Below are 16,255 nucleotides of genomic sequence, written 5' to 3' on the forward strand. Positions count from 1 at the left end.
CTGCCTACAGCCTGTTGTCAAAAAACACTAAAAATAAACATCCTCAGATGATGTTTGGTTCCTGCTGAGAGCAATCTCCCAGAGCTAGTTTCTAGTAGTTAGAGACCAAAAGCCCTGCTATTACATATACACACGTTTTTCAGAGTAAAAATTGATCTAATATGATGATCAGGATATTCATAAGTTACATAAGTATGAGTTTTCCAAGAAGAGGAGAGGAGAAAAGGAGAGGTCTAGGTGTACGTGCAAACGGTGTGAAAGTGCACAATGCATGCCAGGAATGGTGAGGTCTAGTGAGGCTGGAGCACATAGTTTCAGGAAGTGGAAGAAAAGCAGCTTGAGGTCAGATTGCAAACAATCTTGAATGTCATGCTAAGGACATCCTTTAAGTTCTAGGAAGCCAGCAAGATTTTTTAATCAGGTGATGGCAAAATCAGGCCAATGTTTTAAAAAGAATACCCTGGTGTCAGCATAGAGGATTCTTTTAAGGGGAAACAGGTTTAAAGATATTGCCATAATGTAAGCAAGCAGTGATGAGAGGCTTAACTAAAGCAGTGGCACTGGGAATTAAGTGAAAAGGACAGTAGGCTTTTATGATAAAAACGGGTTTTTGAGGCTATTTTTAGAAAGATTACTCTGTTGCCTTGAGAAGGAGAGACTTAGAAACAGGATGACTACTGAGGATCCTATCCAAGTACTAACCAGGCCCGACCCTGCTTAGCTTCCGAGATCAGACGAGATCGGGCGCGTTCAGGGTGGTATGGCCGTAGATTGAGGATCCTATAGACAAGGCAAGGGATGCTGAAGCCTGAATGAAGAGAGTAGCAGAGTATCTCAGGGGAAAATAATGAGTAGTATTTGAGGATCTCCTAGTCCAGGGCAATGGTCCCCAGACTGGTTCTCTGCCCAGCAGCATCTGCATCAGCAATACCTGGGAGCCTGTTAGACATGCAAACTTTTAGGCCTCACCCCAGGCCTACTGAATCAGAAACTCTAGGGCCTAGGCCCAGCAATTTTCATTTTAACAAGCCCTCCTGGTGGTTCTGATGGGAGGTGAAGTTTCAGAATCACTAGCCTAGGGGCACAAAGGAGAAGGAAGTATCAAAAGCAAGTGAGCTACAATAGGGATTAAGAGGCTAGATGTTGGAGAAAGATGTTCAAATATTTAAAACCTGGGTTCAGGTATTTCCTCTGCATCTTACTGGACTTGTAACAAGTTGTGTGACAACCTCGGGCAGGATACTTCAAATCTTTGAGCCTTAATTGCCTCATCTCCTGATTGGGGGTAATACACTATCGCAAGAATTTAATAAAATAATTCATTGTAAAGTGTTCAGTGCACTCACACGGGCATATGGCAAAAGGTAGTTAACAATTTTAATAAGAACTACATAAAGAGCAATAGTTGTGAGAAAGAAAGTTCTATATTAGACATACAAAATTTGAGGTAACTGTAGTACAACCCAGTGGCAGAATCCAGGAGAAGGCTGAAAGAGTGTGTGGGGACCTCAGAGAGAGATTGAAACTGAAGAACAATATGGGAAGGACACAGAATATAGGCAATAGCTACCACCATGTGAGTGGTCAAGATTATCCAAGGAGAGCACAGGAAGTGAGAAGAGAAAAGGACACCAACACTGAAGAGTAGAACAAAGAATAGTCAGCTTGAAAAGGAGCTTGAGAACAAAAACACAGGAGAAGAGGAGAACCAGGAGCCAGCGAGCTCCCAGAGGCCAAAAGAGGAGTGTCAAGAGAAGTAGGTCAACAGTCCCGAATATCACCAAGTTTAAAAAGATAGGGCTTCCCTGGTGGCGCAGTGGTTGAGAGTCCGCCTGCCAATGCAGGGGACACAGTTTCATGCCGCAGTCCGGGAAGATCCCACACGCTGCGGAGCGGCTGGGCCCATGAGCCATGGCCACTGAGCCTGCGTGTCCGGAGCCTGTGCTCCGCAACAGGAGAGGCCACAGCAGTGAGAGGCCCGCATACTGCAAAAAAAAAAAAAAAAAAGATGAGCGATGATAGTAGAAGATAGATGTTAGATAGATAGAAAAAAGGAAGGAAGGGGGAGAGAGAGAGAAAAAAAGAAAGAAAGAAAGAAAGAAAGAAAGAAAGAAAGAAAGAAAGAAAGAAAGAAAGAAAGAAAGAAAGAAAGAAAGAAAGAGGAAGGAAGGAAGAAAGAAAGAGAGATGGGAGAGAGAGAGAGAGAGAAAGAAAGAAAGAAAGCAAAAGGAAGGGAGAGAAAGAGAGAGAGGGAGGCAGAGACATAAAGACAGAAAGAAATAAGAAAGAACGAAAGAAAGAAAGGAAGGAAGGAAGAAAAGAAAGAAAAGAAAAGAAAGGGAGAGAGAAAGAAAAAGGAAAGAAAGAAAGAAAAAGAAAGAGAGAGAGAGAGAAAGAAAGAAAGAGAGGGAGGGCTATTGCTTTGGGCAGTTATGAGGTGATTGCAAACTTCTGAGAAGGCATTTCTTTTTGAACAGTGGAAGCAGAGGACTGACCTTAATAGGCTGAAAAGAGAAATCAAGGTAAGGATCAAAAACTGACCTTGAAAAATTAAGTTGTGATGGAAAGAAGAAAAATGGGGTGCCAAAATCAGTGGAGGTCAGAACATGAACAATATCTTTAAGGAAACAGGATGATGACAGAGTTGCAGGCTGAAGGAAGGAGCCAGTGACGAAGAATAAGAAGCAAGCAGGGAAGGAAAAGGGATGGGAACAGGTAGAATCTTTAGCATTGAAAAAGAGCAAGAGGAATTTTTCTCTGAATCAGGAAAAAGACTGACTAAAGTTATAGCTTGGGGATGAAGGAGGAAGATGGGGAAAAGGGTAAGGTGATAGTGTGCATCTCTGAGGGCCTCGTTTTTTAGAGAAATAGCAGATGAATTTAGCTTCCAAGAGTAAAGAAGATTCATGGCAAGGTTGAGGACTTGAGGAAAGGGCAAAGATTTAGAACACCTGTTATAAGGATGGAAGAAGCAAAATAAGAATGAGAGGGACATTGATGCAGCACTGAGGGTTAGCACTGACTTAGGAAAGCATGGATTCATTGTGGTGCTAAATTCAGTAATGGGTGATCATCTCCAGCAATGCAAGTGAACAGAGTAAACGGATAATAATGAGAAGACTGATGATGATTTTCACAAAACAACAATATCAACAATCACTGGCATGTGCCAAGTAATTCAGGAACTCATCCTGAGCCAGTGCTGTGTAGTGAATGACCTTCCTTCATAGTCAGACCTCCTAGGTTTAAATCCTAGCTATTCTATCTCAAGCTATGTGACCTTGGGAAAGTTACTCAACCTCTCTGTTTCAGTTCTGTTATCTTTAAAATGGGCATAAAAATAATAGTACCTACTTTGTAGGGCTGTTGTGATGACTAAATCAGTTCATTCATGTATAGCATTTAGACCAGTACTGGACACACAATAAGCATTTGTTACATGTTAGTTATACTCACCACTACTGAGTTGAGGCTAAGTTGAGGATAACAGAAGTTCAAAGGTTAGTAAATATCACAACTCTCAGCACATAACCAAGAGTAAAATCATCCCTGAGACGTTTCCATATAACCATAGTACTATCAAGAGATAAAAAATACTCCCAGCCACCAACCGTACCTATGACAGACATCCTTTTTCTGAAATTGTTGAAATCCAAAAAGGCAAGCAATTGATAAGTAACTAGTGTTCCCAATTCTTCTATTGTTATTGTCTCTGGGGTCCGAGACTTAAAAATGAACCCCAAATTTTTTGCAGCAGTCACTAGAGCCCCTTCATCAGGTGATTGAACTTGGTAAATCAGCTCTCCTAAAAGGAAAAGAAACAGGTGGATTAAATAACAACAAAAAAAGGCAAAGAAACAAAGGTATTAATACTGAGAATAATAACATTCGTAGAACACCAATGCCAATTCCAACTCATTCTATGACACCCAACCCAAGTGTCAGCTCTAGAAATCAGACCTTTTCCACTCACCAACCAGGTGACCAGGTGCCTGTACTGTGGATCCACAGGACACAATGTATACCACCCCTTACCACCATCTTACAGGAAAAGTTACCACCATCTTACAGGAAAAGGCTCATTCCTGAGCCTGCCTCCCTACTATGCTGCAAGTTTCTTAGGGCAGAGACCACATCTTTGTATTTTCAGTGACTAGAAATGTGCCATGAAAGCTTCACAAACTAAAACACTTTATATATTAATGCACATAATCCTCATGACAATGAGGTAGGGATTATTAAAATTATTACAGGCATACCTCAGAGATATTGCAGATTTGGTTCCAGACCACTGCAATAAAGCAAATATCACAATAAAGCGAGTCACACGAATTTTGTTGGTTCCTCAGTGCATATAAAAGTTACGTTAACATTATACAGTAGTCTATTATATGTGCAATAGCATTATATATAAGAATGTACATACTTAATTAAAAAATACTTTATTGTGAGAAAATGTTAAGCATCATCTGAGCCTTCAGTGAGTCATAATCTTTTTGCAATAGTAACATCAAAGATCACTGATCACCATGATCACCATGACAAATATAATAATAATGAAAAAGTTTAACATACTGTAAGAATTACCAAAATGTGACATAGTGACACAAAGTGAGCAAATGCTGTTGGAAAAATGGTGCCAACAGACTTGCTCGATGCAGGGTTGCCACAAACCTTCAATTTGTGGAGAACACAGTATATGTGAAGGTAATAAAATGAGGTATGCCTGTATTTCCATTTTATACTGGTAAAAACTATGACTGAAAATATTATGTGATTTTTGCAAGATCACACAGCCAGAGTGACAGAGCAGACATTCCAAATTCCTCCTCAGTCTGCTACTAATGACCATTTTATGAGAATGCATACAAGAAATCCCTTGAAACGTAAGGACAAACCAGGATGTTAATGATTGGTATCTGGTATTGTGTATGTGTTGGAGTGAGGGTGAGAGGGGAGAAGAGAGGAAAAGAATGAAATGGGGGGGAAAAAACATAAAAATACACTTTAAAACCAGCATGAATAAAGTAAGCCTTTCTATATAAAATTGTACTACCTTTGTATGTAAAAATAAATTAGAAAAAGTAGGCAGAGCTAGATCCATATTTACTGATTTATAGTAATGTCCAAGATAAATTGTTCAGAAAACCAGTTGCATATTAATCTATATATTATGATTCCTTTTTTAAAAAACAAACCACCTACACATCTACATATATTCATATATATATGAGCAAATTGAAAGTGTGAAAGTATGCACACCAAATGTGAACATTGGTTACCCCTGTAGAGGTGGAATTAAAATCAGGAAGAAATTATTAGCTCTGCCTTTATAAATCTTTGTATTGTATGGTTTCACTTGCTACAATAGGCATAAATTAATTTTTGAAATTCCCAAAACAGAAAAAGTTAAAGCAATTTCTTGATCTACCCATGAAATGATATGATAACTCCCATTTCTGGCAACACTGTGGAGTAGGTGCCAGGATCAACCTCCTCTGTTGCAAAGAGCTACATATTCCATAAAGACAAAATATTTAAATATTTTTGAATGTACCCAGGACTGGCTAGAAAGCAGTCACTGTTCAGGTCAAAGACTGAAAAAAAAAAAAATGGAATAAATGAAGAGCATTTTCTAAACCAAGGGGACTTGCTCATTGGTTTCCAGTCTCTCAAGCCTTTGGTTAGAAAAGACACAGGCCAGGGAAAGAAGTCTAATGGGAGACCATCTCTTAAAACTGAGCCCCCAGAAAGGATAGTCTCTCAGTATAAAGGTAAACTGAAAATCAGTGCCCCCTTTAAGAGTCATGCACCACAATGTTCATTGCAGCTCTATTTACAACAGCCAGGACATGGAAGCAATCTAAGTGTCCATCGACAGAGGAATGGATAAAGAAAATGTGGCACATATATACAATGGAATATTACTCAGCCATAAAAAGAAACGAAATTGAGTTATTTGTAGTGAGGTGGATGGACCTAGAGTCTGTCATACAGAGTGAAGTAAGTGAGAAAGAGAAAAACAAATACCATATGCTAACACATATATATATGGAATCTAAAAAAAAAAAAATGGCTCTGAAGAACCTAGGGTCAGGACAGGAATAAAGACGCAGACGTAAAGAATGGACTTGAGGACACGGGGAGGGGGAAGGGTAATCTGGGACAAAGTGAGAGAGTGGCATGAACTTATATATACTACCAAATGTAAAATAGATGGCTAGTGGGAAGCAGCCACATAGCACAGGGAGATCAGCTCAGTGCTCTGTGACCACCTAGAGGGGTGGGATAGGGAGGGTGGGAGGGAGATGCAAGAGGGAGGGGATATGGGGATATATATATGTATATGTATAGCTGATTCACTTTGTTATAAAGCAGAAACTAACACACCGCTGTAAAGCAACTATACTCCAATAAAGATGTTTAAAAAAAAAAAGAAGAATGAATATTGTCAGTAAACTAGAAATCTGAGAAATGTCTGAAAGATAAAAAGTAGATTTGATAAATGAAGAAATAAGAAAGGAGAAAAACACAGCTCAAAGCATTTGAAAAAGAAAATTAATACAGAGGTCAGAGCAACCCCCAAAGAGTCTCCAAATCAGAGTCAACAAATGAGAAAAGCAGAAGTGGTCTTGGAAGCACCATGAATAAAATTATTTGAAGAATTCCATTCAGCTCTCCCAGACCATTTGGGCTCCTCCTCCTGCCAGCTTACTCCGAACAGCAGGCTGCAGTGACATTTGCCCCAGGATGAAACCTTGAAAATTTTCTTCTACACAAAGTACACAATCCACCTAAGGAAACTTTTAAAATTTGAATGCTGGGGCTGGAGACCAAAGCTGAAAACAGCCAGAAGTAGCTTTAGAATTCCACAAGGATAAGAGAAATAAATTAATGAGAGAAAGGAACTCCATGACTCTGATATTTTCTTCCAGCCCAGACCTTAAGTATAACTTTGTCTCACATTAGGGTTCTGGCACAGACTCCTAGCACTAGATCTGAAAAAGTAAGATAGCTAAACCGAGGTATCATATGAATTCCAGGAGAGGGGAACCCCATACCAAGAAGATGATCTATGTATTGTGCCTTTCCCCCACAATCTTGGGAGACAGGCCACTGTAATCAGAACCTACGTTCACCAAGAGGCAAACAGGGATTCTCAAACACAAGTAGGAACAGGCAACCACAAACCATCAAACGTTTGAGAACAACATGAAAGTTAGACACACAACTCAAAACACGACATTCCGTAAAATGAAACATAATAGAGGAAACAAAAGATTTCAAATTAAGAATAATTAATATCCTCAAAGAGATCTAAGAAAATATCATGATATTGAAATAAAAACAAATCGCTATTAAAATAAAATAGAGCTTTAAAAATGAAATAAACTCAAAGTCAGAGATAAAAGAAATTTACTTGAAGGCATTGTGCTATCCTCAGATACATTAGTATTATAAATACCAGTTTAACTTATAAATATAATTATGTGAATCCTCACAGCAATTAAAATCAGAGGAATGAGTTAGTCCAGCATCATCAAGGACAAAACTATGGCTTGAATGCAGTCCCAACAAAGAAAAAAAGAAGAAAAATATATATAGAGAGAAAGAAAACATATATTCAAATGTACATATACACACATACATATATGTATCACACATATACATATATACAGTCTGCAGACTATATATATTTCACTTTTGAGTTGAAATTACTTGAGTGGTAATTTTCACCCAACAGGTGATAGTAGAAAGAAATAAAACTTGTAAATGGAATAGACTGGGCCCAAATGGAGCGAGAAGCCAATTCACCGTCCATTGTCTACCTGCCTCATTGCTTCAATATTAAAGCGGCCCAGGTGACTTTGTTCTCTTCTGTGAACCCTGAGCTCTGAACAACCATCCTGGTAGTGTGGAACTTGTTCATAATGGGGACTAAACACAAGTATTCTATCAGTGTAAATCTGTCGCATTACTGGGAAAATTCATTCTAAGCATACGCCTGATGGCTATCCGCATCTATTAGATGTGCATGTTAATAACAAGAGCTAAGTGGCTCAAGAGTGTTTCTCTGATTGTCCTGCCTACCAGGAAGCTCACAGTCAAATACGGTGCTCAATCATGAAAGATATTTCATCCTCTTTAACTGACATATCTAGGCCCTCATCTTTTTGTTGTTCCTATTTCTTTTCTTTTTCTTTTCCTTTAAGTCTCTCCATATCTTTTGGAAAACATTCAGAATATAAATAAATACAAAGAACCGTTAGTGATAGGTAAACCCCTCATGCAATGCTATATTCTGAATTAGAAAATCCTTCCAATACAAAGAACAGTTAGTGATAGGTAAACCCCTCATGCAATGCTATATTCTGAATGAGAAAATCCTTCCAATTCCAAACATTTTTAATAAAAATATCAATACTGATTTAAAAAACAAGGCTCACTACTCAGACACACTTTGCACTTACCTGCACTATTTTCCTCTGACATTACGGTGTGGCAGAGTGCAAGTAACCTAAGGAATTCATGCACTTTGGGATCACCCATTTTAATGGATTCCATCAGATGGTGGTCAAAAAACTGAAATGTTCTGTCAGCTTGGGGGTTGACTGAGAAACCCACAGCCTCTTTTTTCTATAGGAGAACAACAACAACAACGAAACTGTAGACTTCATTCCAACAACAATCTTTTAAAATTCAAAAACACTTCTTCTAAGTATTTTTAGTGCTTGTATGATTTCTCAGCCTCAAAAGCCTGGCACTAAAATGACTTTCTGTTCCCTCATTACCGTTAAATATTATCTTCTCATTTCAGAGCTATGTAAACCTTCATCACCAGAGCAGTAAACCTTCTAAAAGCATATGGGAAAGAAAAATATCCAATGGATGTACAGATTCTCAAATGTTTACTTCAACTCCAAAATACAAAGAAGCCCTGAAAACTGAAAGTTTTCTTCAAAACTTACTTGACGGCAAAACCTGACCTGACTTGAACTCATTTTGGCAGCAATATCTGACCTGGAATGGAATGTGCCTAATTATAGACTTTTAAAAGTCTACTTAGTGTGAATTAGTATTTTCTGTTATAAAAATATTTATGTGTTTGATTACAGGGTACTTTCTCTGATCTCATTAGTGTTACTGCGTAATATAATGACAGAATTAAAATAAGGATCTTGAGATATTTGTACTCACGTGTTCACTGCAGCATTATTCACAATAGCCAAGAGGTAGAAACAACATAAATGTCCATCAACAGATAAATAAAGAATATGTGGTTATATATATACAATGGAATATTATTCAGCCATTTATAAAAAGAAATCCTATCTTTATGCTATGACATGAATGAACCTCGAGGGCATTACGCTAAGTGAAATAAACCACTCACAAAAGAACAAATATTGCATGACTCCATTTATATGAGGTATCTAAAGTAGAATTCACAGAAACTGAGTGTAGAATGGTAGTTTCCAGGGACTAGAAGAATGGGGAAGTGGGGAATTGCAGTTCAATGAGAATTACAGAGTTTCAGACATGCAAGGTGAAAAAATGCTGGGATCTGCAGTACAACATTGTGCTCATTGTTAGTAATAGTTTACTGTCCACTTAAAAATTTGTTGACTAAAAAAAAAACAAGATGAAAGAAATAGGGTTCAATAAAGAACAGAACAAAATAGTAGACAATTCAATACTAAATTAGATCTCTGTTAATTCACTGACTTCTGAAAAGCACAAAACGTACTTCTAACTTTTAAAAGTTTATTATTCAAAGCACTAGACCTGTGATCATGTCTTTGCAAGGGCAGTTAATGGGAAAATACTTTTAATATACACTCTGTCTTGAAGACTGCAGAATATTTTAAATATAATACTTATATATCCAAGTATATGAGAAGACATACCAGTATACAAGATACTCCATTAGTTGTGTTTATCCCAGAATCATAGAGACTTATTTAATCACAGATTGTTTTGTTCATGTAATAAAGTTTGAAAACAACCACACATAAGGGGGAAAAAATGATCAACTCACTAATAAGTAGTAAAATACACACTGGATTTAGACTTCCCTAAACCCCACCCAGGGAAGAAACTATGACTTAAAGAGATTACAGCCTGTCAAACTGTCATTCAAATATAAAGTCAACAGATAGTTCTGAACAGGTATTTTTCATGAACCCATCTTGAAACTAGAGGATACTTCAGCCAAATAAGAGATAACTGGAAAAACAGTGGGAAAGGGAGCAGTTAGTGGTAAGCACCAAATCTCTCTAACTGAAGAACTAAATATAAAAGAAATAGATTAGGATGGCAAAACAAAATGTATATATTATATACATCGACTATGTAGAAAAGACTGATAAAAATTAGGAGAAGATGCTGATTTCCTCATTTTAGTATCTGAAGGTCAAAAGATATCATTTAAAAACTCAAATCAACTAAGAGAAATCTATGTATATTTAAGATGAAGAAGCATCATTAATACAAGTAGTAGGAAAATATGAGGGAAAGAAGGATAAATATAATAATTTTACCATTTTTCATATTAGGAAATTGATAGACACTGCTTATGAAAAAAGAATTGAGTATTGTATAAACTCTTGAAAGTATACAGTAGAGAAACAATAAAATACCTTCCTAAATATTACAAGAGAAGCACACACACAGAGCAGAGTCCATACAGAGAATTATTAAAAATTATAAAGGCACAAAGTATAACCTAAAATATTTAACAGAGCCAATGTAGATGGCCCAAACTCACTTATTAAAAAATTGGCTGCAAAGCAAAATCCAACCCTCTGCTATACATAAGACACACCTAAAACAAAGTTATTTAGGAATATTGAAAATAAGAGGTGGGTAAATGCAAATCAAAAGAAACCAGGAGACATGACCTTGATATTAAATAAGGTTGAATCCAGGCCAAGGAGAATTAAATGAGTCAAAGAAGAGCACATTCATAATAAAAATATAACCACTGTGAACATCAATGCACCTCAAGATAGCATCAATACTCATAAAATGAAGACTTCAGGCTATATAGGAGCTAGAGAGAGAGAGAAATTATCAGAACACTTTAGTTAACCTCTTTAATCCAAACAGATAATATAGATAAAAGATAAATAATGAAACAGAAGACCTAAATAATATAATTAATAAGGTAGAACTAAAATGACACACAGCTAATTTTATACCTTGACAACAGAATATACATAAGCTTTCTTTTTAAGGACCCTGGAACACAGACAATAATTGCTCATATTACGCCACAAAGAAAACCCAAATAAAGTCCAAAAAAGTAGAAATAATACAAATCTATTCTTCTTGTTTCATTTTGTTTTGTTTTGTTTTTATAGTTAATAATACTTTATTTTATATTTAAAAGTTGCTAAGGGAATAGAATTTCAAAACTTCCATCACAAGAAAAAATAACTTGTAATTTCAGTAGTGATGGATTTTTTGTTTTTTTGAATTTTATTTATTTTTTTATACAGCAGGTTCTTATTGGTTATCCATTTTATACACATTAGTGTATATACAAATCTATTCTTTTATTAAAAGTACAATAAAGGTTGGGGGGGAGTCCCAACCACTTCGAAATTTTAAAGTTCTTCCTTAAAAACTCATGGTTCAATGTGGATATTCAAATTGACATAACAAAAATAAAGATACTTTAATGCACTACAGGCCAAAATCCATGTAATTAAAACTAAAGCAGTGTTCAGAGGGAAATTAATAACCACAAATACTTGTATAAAAAAAGGAAAGAGGGACTTCCCTGGTGGTCCAGTGGTTGAGAATCCGCCTTCCAGTGCAGGGGACGTGGCTTCAATCCCTGGTTGGAGAACTAAGATCCCACATGTTGTGGGGCAACTAAGCCCACACTCTGCAACTAGAGAGCCCACGCACTGCAACTACTGAGCCCATGTGCTCTGGTGCCCACGTGCCACAACTAGAGAGAAGCCTGCGCGACACAACAAAAGATCCTGTGTGCTGCAACTAAGACCCAATGCAGCCATAAATAAATATTTTTTAAAACACGAAAGAACAAAATTTTTTTTTATTTTATTGAAGTATATAGTTGATTTACAATGTTGCAGTTAATTTCTGTTGCACAGCAAAGTGACTTTTTACATAGTCTTGTCAAAAATCAAAAACTTTGATAAAACATTGTGTTGGTGAAGGTAGGAGAAAGTAAGCACTCTTATACATTGCTTGTGACAGGGTAAATTGATGTAAATTCTAAAGAGGACAATTTGGCAATATTTATCAAATTATAAATGCACATATATTTTGATTGAACAGTTCCATTTCTAGAAATGGAACTTGTTAGAGAATATAGGATCCATGTGATATAACGTATACATCGTTATTTATTATTATTATTTTTTTGTGGTACGCGGGCCTCTCACTGTTGTGGCCTCTCCCGTTGCGGAGCACAGGCTCCGGACGCGCAGGCTCAGCGGCCATGGCTCACGGGCTCAGCTGCTCCGTGGCATGTGGGATCCTCCTGGTCCGGGGTACAAACCCGTGTCCCCTGCATCGGCAGGCGGACTCTCAACCACTGTGCCACCAGGGAAGCCCTACACTGTTATTTTTGCTGCATTTTCTTTACAAGCAAAATATTGAAAATATTCTGAATGTCCATTCCTGTCTCCTTACATAAATTAAGGAACATTGGTATAACAGACTATTATTCACCGTAAAGAGAAAAAGGGAGCACTTTTTTTTCACTGATATAGAAAGATCTTGATCATTGTTGAGGAAGAAAGTTAAGAACAGTATGTATAGTTCACTACCAACTATGTAAAAAATGGAGAAATATATTTGCTTGTATGTAATAAATACCTCTAAAAGAGAAAAAAAAACAGAGAACTCTGTGATTGGGAAACCTGGACGAGAAGGAATTTTGAACCATATGAATCTATTTTTTTAATGTTACATATGAGGTATCTCATCTGGTCATAGTGGAAATCAGGCGTGTAGGAACTCATCATTTTTAAAAAGCACATACAATTTGAAATTAAAAGTAAGAATGAATTTTATCACCTCCACACCTTAGTCATGTCTGTTTTCTGACCCAGGACATCATGTACTTCGCCTGAAAAAACAAAAATTGAGAATTAAAAATAAATGAAATTGAAACTAGATTTAGTCATTTAGTTTTAAGAAATACACTTGTTTATTAAAGCACTACTACTAGATGACATTATGAGTTCAAACCTAGACATTTTAAGGAGTGTTTTCAAACTGTAACGGTAGATATGGCAATTAACACAGAAAGATACTCATGTTTGCCCAAGATAGAACTAAAATGCAGTACACATTAAAACAAAATAAGATCGCAATCATGTTTATCTGTAAATTTTATCATTCTGTTGTTACATTATCTATGATGTTTGCAAGAGACAAATTTTGTTTTTCACTTTATACCCACTGTTGGGGAATCCAAAATGATATCCAAGACAGACCAATTCTCATCTTGATGAGTACATCTTTGTCTATCTTGGTTTGGGCCAGAGCCATCTTTAATATCTATAATGGCAAGGTCAAATTAGCAAGTAAACATGAAACCATGTCAGAGCCTTCTGCAGTCAGAAAACATAGCCACCTATGTGCCAAACATTTAAAAATAACTATTCTTAGTATAAAGCCGATATGTGCTTATTACAAATATATTGGAAAATATAGGCGTTTTAAAAACAGGAACGAAAACCTGTAAAAAAAATGAAACAAAACAAACAAACAAAAAAACAGATTTTCATTCCTGTTTTATAGAGGACAGGACTGAAGAACAGAATTCAAAGTGACATGATTCAACTAAAACTAAAAAGTCAGCATAGTAGGTTTTTTAATTCAAATCTATTTTCATTATACAATACTGTGACCCAAAAACCACTTGATAAAGAGTTACTGGTTGTTTTTCTGGGGCTCAGGTCTAAATCTAGAATACTGTGAGGCTGCTGTGTGGGAAGAGTCCCTGAGCTAGAGAGTGAACCTAGCCCAGCATCTGGAATTTAAATCCCAAACTCACCACGGTTATGTGCCAGTCATTGCCCTTTATGCTGTAACTCTGATAAATGTTAAAAGCAAAATAAAACTGTCTTTGTGTAAAATGGTCCTCCCAAAGAAAGCCTCTTCACAAGGCTGGTGATGAAAGTGAAGAAAAATGGAAGAAGTCTAAGAAAATAATAGTTCTGAGAAAGAAAATAGAAGCTTTAGATAAATCAGAGTAGAATATCAAATTTTCCCAAGGCCTGGATCTATGATATAAACAAGGCCAACTGTATGGGGGGTAAAAAGTGATTCTGGAACATTCTTTGAGTGCTTGAGTAATAGTAAATGTATTATAAATTAGAATGGCTATATAAATTTAAGGCTCTAAAGGGGTTACTTAAATCTTTCAGTTACTTTCCTGCTTTTTATGAGGGAAATCACAAGCTATCATGGGATTTGTAAATTTGGAGATTTGCAAAGATCTTGGGATATATACTTTGTGAAAAGCAAGGGACTTCTCTAAAAATCACCCAGTGACAAACATATCTACAAATAAATCTTGGTCCACGTGTCTGATCATTTCTTTAGGGTCATTTCCTGGAAGGGATATTATTATAATTATTATATTATCAATAAGTGCCATGGCAAAAGAATCCAAAAGGTCTACAAAATTCCAAATATCTCCAATACTCTAACAGAAATTTTCTCATTTAAACTGCTCTTTGGGTTGTATATTTTGAAAGCCTCTGAAAATAAGATCAAAAGAATAAATTTTAAGAAAAGGTTCTATTTTATTTATCATCTTAATAAGAGTGATATCAGAAATGCACAATGTAACTGAGGGCTTGTGGAAGTCCAGTTTGAAAAATCATCTGGTCCACTACCAGAGAAGGGTGGGGCAGGACAGGGGCAGGGCAGAAGAGAGGTGAGGAAACCATGGCGACCATGGGTTATGGGGGTGGGATAGCAGAGGGAGGTCAAAAGGTAGGAAAGTATGAAAATCAACTTCCTGTATTTCTTAGTTTTGTTCAGGGTCAAATCTTACTTTAAAATATTTGGCAATGTGTGAAGTTTCCCATCAGGAGACAAAGGAAAGTTTTCCCTCTCTTTCTCAGATTTCCTTTATTTCCTGAGATTTCTGTATTGAGAAACTGTACACTCAGAGTCCAGTGAAGTGAGATTGGGAGTCCGGAGGAACCCGACAGCACCCTTCCGGGAAGCTTCCGTGCTCTCAACAGAAGGAACTGTCTGCTAACTAGCCAAAGTCGGGGTGACAAGGGTCACATATTACTAGAATGCCTGAAAATCCAAAACAGAGCAGGTATCCTAAAAGAAGCATACAAATAGCAACTGGATAGTGATGAAACAGTTGGACCACTCAGAGTAGCCCTATAGTGTGAATTCTCAGGAATGAATTGTAAATTCTTATGAATACAGACACTAACATCATTTCCAGAGCTGCTAGGAAGCAAGTATAAAATACTGCTTTTTACTGAGATAAATCAGGCTATGAAGAACTTGTCCTCCCTGGGATATGGGTCTATCAAGCACCACCGAACAGATCACACAGTTGGTGCACTGAAAGGAACCTTAGAGAGTATCACGTCTAACCCCCATCTCTACCCATGAATCGTAACAGATTTAAAGTATCATCTGAATTATTCAACATTCATCCAACAAATATTTAGCAAGTGTTTATTATGTGCCAAGCACTATGTTATTAGATGCTGGTGGTGCCCATATTCATCAGAAAAACAGAGATTTTTTAATTAAAAAATAAAAGTGTTGCTTATTTTTTTTAAGGACTGTTAACAATATCAGGAAAAAGGAACTGTTTCCCTTACCGTAGATTCTCCCATTAATGGAACATTTTTTAAAAGTCATGATGTTTTCAGTGAGGGTACCCGTTTTGTCAGAGAAAACATATTCAATCTGGCCTAGTTCCTCATTGAGCGTGGTCGTCCGAGCTTGAGCAGGTGTTGCCTTCCCAGAGTAATACATCTTCCGATCCCAGTTTATAAAATAACTGTGTCCCAGACGAATTACTTCCACACTTTCATCATTAAAATGGAAAAAAAAGAGAAATACTCCATCAATTTCAGAAGATACAAAGCTTTGCCAAAGCAAGAAGTCTGCCAAAGTCTTCAGAGTTTAGAAGAAAATGTGGATGCTCTGTCTCCAGGTTTTAGGGACCTTCAGAGGCATCTCAGCAGAGTCTGTTCATAAAATGTTCTAAGTCATTTGCTTGTAG

The 16,255-nt window shown here is 36.9% G+C and overlaps 1 protein-coding gene across 1 annotated transcript in view; it reads right to left on the bottom strand.

Moving 5' to 3' along the window:
* Positions 1-16,005, bottom strand: part of ATP8B4 (ATPase phospholipid transporting 8B4 (putative)) — a gene marked incomplete at its 5' end in the record, with an annotated part of 91,072 nt that extends 75,067 nt beyond the window's left edge. The window contains 6 exons of the mRNA XM_082649401.1: positions 3,617-3,805; positions 8,472-8,637; positions 8,970-9,021; positions 13,057-13,108; positions 13,441-13,542; positions 15,849-16,005. Of these exons, the coding sequence (XP_082505527.1) occupies positions 3,617-3,805; positions 8,472-8,637; positions 8,970-9,021; positions 13,057-13,108; positions 13,441-13,542; positions 15,849-16,005 (718 nt within the window). The remainder of the gene's footprint in view (positions 1-3,616; positions 3,806-8,471; positions 8,638-8,969; positions 9,022-13,056; positions 13,109-13,440; positions 13,543-15,848) is intronic.
* Between the last annotated feature and the right edge of the window lie 250 nt (positions 16,006-16,255).

The sequence above is a fragment of the Grampus griseus genome (genome assembly GCF_964374135.1).
Source record: "Grampus griseus genome assembly, chromosome: 2".
Taxonomy (NCBI): domain Eukaryota; kingdom Metazoa; phylum Chordata; class Mammalia; order Artiodactyla; family Delphinidae; genus Grampus; species Grampus griseus.